Source organism: Euphorbia lathyris, chromosome 5 (genome assembly GCF_963576675.1).
Source record: "Euphorbia lathyris chromosome 5, ddEupLath1.1, whole genome shotgun sequence".
Taxonomy (NCBI): domain Eukaryota; kingdom Viridiplantae; phylum Streptophyta; class Magnoliopsida; order Malpighiales; family Euphorbiaceae; genus Euphorbia; species Euphorbia lathyris.
In genome coordinates this window covers 65,138,268-65,143,761 of record NC_088914.1, presented here as the reverse complement: position 1 = coordinate 65,143,761, position 5,494 = coordinate 65,138,268, and the positions used below count along the sequence as shown (strand labels likewise).

The 5,494-nt window shown below is 32.3% G+C and overlaps 1 protein-coding gene across 2 annotated transcripts; it reads right to left on the bottom strand.

Annotated features, from left to right (window-relative positions):
• Positions 1 to 618: 618 nt before the first annotated feature.
• Positions 619 to 5,288, bottom strand: LOC136230140 (uncharacterized). 2 transcript variants are annotated; one of them, XM_066019082.1, is made up of 15 exons: positions 5,185 to 5,288; positions 4,576 to 4,639; positions 4,192 to 4,310; positions 4,033 to 4,083; positions 3,849 to 3,962; positions 3,645 to 3,764; positions 3,410 to 3,545; positions 2,959 to 3,129; positions 2,716 to 2,871; positions 2,443 to 2,549; positions 2,242 to 2,332; positions 1,871 to 2,012; positions 1,620 to 1,779; positions 1,291 to 1,534; positions 619 to 1,049 (listed from the first exon to the last, which is right to left on the bottom strand). In XM_066019082.1, the coding sequence occupies exons 1-15, from the start codon at positions 5,247 to 5,249 to the stop codon at positions 780 to 782; spliced, it is 2,010 nt and encodes a 669-aa protein (XP_065875154.1). In that variant the 5' UTR covers positions 5,250 to 5,288; the 3' UTR covers positions 619 to 779. The 2 variants fall into 2 exon arrangements, with proteins under 2 accessions (XP_065875154.1, XP_065875155.1); XM_066019083.1 differs by lacking the exon at positions 3,849 to 3,962 and having other exon boundaries at positions 5,185 to 5,287.
• Positions 5,289 to 5,494: the final 206 nt, after the last annotated feature.

Sequence of the window (5,494 nt, the reverse complement as noted above, 5' to 3'; positions counted from 1 at the left end):
ACCGTCGGATCGTCACGATGTTTGGACAAGAGCTTCTAGACATATTGTTCCTTGTTCTCACCGTTGTAATTGTCGTTCGGAGGCCTGGAATGTCTGTTCGGGTTGGACCAGATTCTTAGTCTGATTTCTTCTCTTTTTTGGTATTTGTCTTGTGATCTCTTATTGTTTATGATTGTTGTTGGTGGGTTATAAACCTTTGTAAGACTTTTTGTGGGATTTGTTTTGCTCTCAATTTTATCATAATAAGAGAAGAAGGGTGGACTCTTCAAACGTCTAGTGATTTTTACTCACACCGAAGAGGTTTTCCACATATCTCGTGTTGTTGATTGTGGTATAGATTTCCATTCTTGTATTTATATTAGCTGTTTTGATTTGGAACTTGACTTGTACTTTGGTTGATTGTTTGTGAGATAGATCCCTGTGGTGTTGTTATTGGTATTCAGTGTGTTATTGGTAATCCGTCTTTTGGGTCCTTCATGATTACTAGAGAAAGGTCGCAAGTAAAATACTAAGAGGATTGCAAGAAGAACCGAGCACAAAATTCAAACAGGAAAAAGAAGAGAATAATCTCTACAATTGTGAAAATATAAGCTCCGGTACTATAACAAGATTGAGAGAAAGAAAGAACTCATGATTGATTCATTCAAGAACTAAACGTTACACTGTATATATTCTCTGGTGTATATAGCAGTAATGAGTATGAATAAGGGTAATCAAGTACCCCTAACTAACTACATTTACTAATTAACCCCTAACTGTAAGATCTAAATAATTTGAACTCATAAATGGTATGAGTTTGCAGAAAGTAAAGATGTGAGTGGTGGTCCTTCAAATCTAATGTAATCATACATAATTCCACGAAAAGGGCTATCACTTCTTGTTTGTGTTAGATATATTGTATTCTTTCCTTTTTTAAGCAATCTGTTTGGGACATTTATGCTATAAAACCAGTACAATCCATGTATTCCATGCCTCGCTATTGCATTGTCCCTCCCTATTAGTCTTGTTGTATAATGCGCCCTTCTTTTGTTTCGGTCATTGAATCGAACCTGAATTAATTAATTCCACAATTTAACTATGTTATTATCAAAATGATCAATTGGTTGATTCAATTTGATTCTTTAAATACTATATATACCGTATAACCTTTGTCCTATTTCACACTTTAGTGTACAACCTTTAATGTACAACTTTTTGGTGACCTTCCACTAAAGTGTACGGCCGGTAATTATGACCAAAGCATGAAAAAGAACAAAGTTATACACCAGGTATGTAATTTACCCTATATACCTGTAGTTCTGATCCAGCGGCTGATGCTAAGGCTACTTGGAGTGTGTAATCTCCAGATTTATCTACATTTTCTAGTTCAAATTTGATCTGCCATGTTGTTGCTTCATAGGTCTTATTTCCTATATTCCGGGGTACCTGAGCAAAGAACCAATCTTGAGTATAGTTACTGATGCCAATTGTATAAATGAGATCATGGGTTGGATATAAATCAGTGTATCTTTCCCATAGTCCGTATTGCCTAAACCTGATCAAAAAATCAAAACATTGGTTAGTGCTTATGGAAACAAAAACGGACACAAAAAGCAGAAACGCTAGTGACGAATAGTTACTTGTGTGTTGGTTGATTGAGGTATAAATTGTTGGAAAGGGTTGGGTATGGGTCTGGCACAAAAAACTCGGCAGCAGTGCGGTCAGGAATGCCTATTTCCCATAGGGTTGGACCATTTCTTGGTGGCTCATACACAACTACACCTAATTCCATTTCTTGTCCTGCGTACACAATTACATTTTTTTTTTTGAAGATTAGGGCTCAATGTGTAAAAATAGAAAATATGAGAGGCCATAATGCTAATAATAATACCTGGTTGGAGAAGTAAATCATGATTGTATTTCCAATCACCAATGAATCCAGGAACCCATGCATACAAGCTGTAGTTTCCAGATCTCACATTTTCAATTATGAAATAACCTTCCTTGTTAGTCTTCGTCCAAAATTGATATCCCTGCGCCAAAAATTACTTTTACTAATTAGCGTTTTTTTTTTTTTTTTTCATTTTTCGCAACTGTTTTTTATTTTTTAATTCTAAATATGAGATAAAAAATGTTTTATTAGCAATATCAAACACCAAACAATTAACAGCTAATAGTAAACAGTAAACAGAAACAGATAAATCAAACCCGGAATACTAGTGAAAGGGTTAATTAAAAGGAATCAAAGTTGTGCAAGAGGACCTTAGATTGAGTTTGCCATGAGCCCACTTCTCCTGGATCTGCCAAACCCACATAAGCAAATCCGGCCCACATTAACCTTTCATTGATGTACCTATTAATCAATTAAGATATACAATATTTTGTTAATTATTCCAAAAAATAATAAAGATTTAAGTTTTATTGAGAATATTGTAAGAATATATAAATTGATATTCTTTATACCTATCATGGATTAACAATTGACCCGAAATAGTAGCTCGCTGATCTGAATAAGGGAAATCCTCCGACTGAGGAAAGTTATACGGCCAACTTTCCACTTCAATCAACATCTAATTTTCAAAATTCGAGTCTTAAAATTAATATATAATAATAAATTTGCTTTATAATTTTTTTAAAATGAATTATTGACTACATAGTTAAAGTTTAAAATTTCAATTTCATTTCATTGGAGGATTAAAAAATTTAAGTTATGGAATAGATTAAAAAAAAGAAAACCTGTTCTTTGGCATCTTCCCAAAGGAGAAAGGGGTCATCTTGAGGTGAAATAGAGTTGAGATATACACAAACAGGTCCAAATACTTTTTTCCATGCCTCCCCATTTCGGTATTTCGTATCTAAATCTTTCCCGGCATAATGGGTACCGGTAAACATCTATTATACAAATGAATCTCTTAATTAGTAAATAGATTAAATTAAAATCAAAATATATAGAGTAGAGTGGAGGGAGGCCATCCATACTGAGAGAGTAGTGGGGCCGACATGGGAGGTGAGTTCTTGTTTAGTGGGGCCGCCAGCACGAAACTCATCACTCGGCGTTATCATCCAAAATCCTACACCCGAATTTTCTGATATCCATCCATGTACTCTGTTTTCTTTGTTTTCATTTGAGTATTGGTACTTGTCATCCACCTACGCAATACACAAGTCAAAAAAATAAATACTAGATGAAAATATGTTATAAATTATTATATAAAAAAAAGATATTTTAAACTTAATTTCAGAATCTATCTTAATTTTTTTTCCGGACAAAACAATCCTAACTTTTAACTTAATTTCAAAATAACTTAATATATATATTTTTTATTTTTCTCTACAATTATAATTCATATCAAAACTTTTATTACGTATTTACCGAACAATTATCAACTTTATCCCACGTCAATTTTTCCCACAACACGAAAAGACATACCTCTCCTTTAATGTGATGGTTGGTTGAATTAGTGAATAGTACAGCTTCAGGGTATGCAAGTTTTTTGGCTTTGCTGCGATCTTTAGCAGAAGGCATTCTTCTTTGTCTATCATCCGATAATGCCATTATGTTAAACCTGCATTAGTATCATTAACACTCTCATTAATTACTCAATTTAAGATGTGTTTAGTTTAGTTTAGTTATATATAATATAGACTTAAATTAGGTATAGTACTTTTGAGTTTGAAGCTTGAAAACAAGCCTAATTTGATCAATGTCAACATCCGGCCATCCTTGTAAGCGTTCTAATATAGAATACACGTAAATCCTTGGGCTCCCACGCCTCAATATATACCTGCATTGCACACTTTATTAAGTTATGTTCCATTTTTGTAATTTCCAATTTAATTGGGGAGAAGAAAAGAATTAATTTAATTACCTCTTATCTACATTTAGAGGGGCTGTGGAGTTGCCTCCACTCCATGTTCTGGTAAATGATACTTCCACTTGGTTTTCATTTTCCATTATCACACTATAATTTGTTCCTCTTAATCTGTTTTTTTTATAACTATTATTTTTAATTTTCATATATAAAATAATCAAATTTAAGGACAGTTAATTACTTGTCATAGGCTACACGAGTTCCTGGCTTGTTCCACACAATATCCCAATACCTATATATATCCGATCAATCAAAAGAGAGATTAATATCGGATAATTGTATTAAAAAAGTAGATATTAATTGATTAGTCGTGTATTATTCTGAAAATATAGTAAATTACCCTCTATTAGTTTCTCCGTTGTGGAATTCAAGTGCATCAATTCCATTGTATGCTATTGCAAATATATTGCCGGCTGGACATGATAAAGTTACTTGCACTATCCCATTATCTAACACCATCTGCAATTAAGTAATTAATTAATTAATTAGTATTATATTAAACTTTTAAAATAAGAGTACGTGTTTTGTAGTAATAATGTTTATCTGAACTCTTAATGATGAAATAAATTAAGTCATTTATAATTAGGATTAGGTTTATTAAAATCTTAAGATAAAGATTTAATAAACTTAAATGTAACTGTCCAAATGAACATGTATTTACATAGAAATCAGCATACTATGCATTATAAAAAAAAGAAGAAAGGGATCAGCAGATAATAATTACTCTGTGCTTCTTCCAGTACAGCCGAACCGCAGGAGATGAGCAGGAATTCATGGATGAAACTTCCCTGCATTAATTAATTGCATACCAACAAATCAAAATTCAGTTTTATTTTTCTCTTAATTATCTCTATTTCATTTATATGTATATTAGCAATATAACATGCAACACTTTTTAATAAAATCAAGTCCAGATACATTTTCTAGATTTCAAGTTGTTTAGAAACTAATAGAGGGATTCCTCCGTCAAAATTTAGCCCTCATTGATAGGTGATCTGTAAATTCTACTGTAAACTCTCATCGAGGTCTGTGGTTTGTCCTGACCTTGGGAGTGGGTGGACTTACCCTTACCTAAACTTTTGTTAACAAAAAAAAAAAAAAAAACTACAACTGATTCCAAATTTCAGAATGTTACAAAACGGCAAAATGAACTCCCAAAACTCTCAAAAAATCACATATATTGATTTATTTGAGAGCTTATTTGTCACAAAAAAATTGAAAAAATTAGTTATAACGTTTTGAAATTCAGAGTTCAGATACATTTTGTACGCAACTTAAAGGCAGGAGATTTTAGACCTAAAATCAGACTTTCCATAATAAATTAAGAACTTACCCAGAAGAAGAGTAAGCAGCAGTAGAAAAGACGAAGATGATAATCAACCAAGCAACCATTGCCATCTAGCTACAAACAGTTGATAAATATATATAATTATGTAAGAAACAAAAAATATAACTTTCTTATTTGACACAGTAAAAGAAAAAAAGGAAATACCTATTACTCATAAAATAATAATTTAAAGGTGCAAGTAGTTCTTGCATTTTATATAGATTTAGTTCTTCCCCCTGTAACGTTTGATTGATTGATTTTTGATATGGCAACGTTAGAGGGGGGATGGATGATTGTGATGGTTGTGCTGATTTGG

Coding starts and splice junctions, on each gene's coding strand:
- LOC136230140 (XM_066019082.1), bottom strand. CDS start 5,249: ATGGCAATGGTTGCTTGGTTGATTATCATCTTCGTCTTTTCTACTGCT. Junction 4,640..5,184: donor GCTGCTTACTCTTCTTCTGG/GTAAGTTCTTAA, acceptor TAATTAATGCAG/GGAAGTTTCATCCATGAATT. Junction 3,546..3,644: donor TTCAAGCTTCAAACTCAAAA/GTACTATACCTA, acceptor ATACTAATGCAG/GTTTAACATAATGGCATTAT.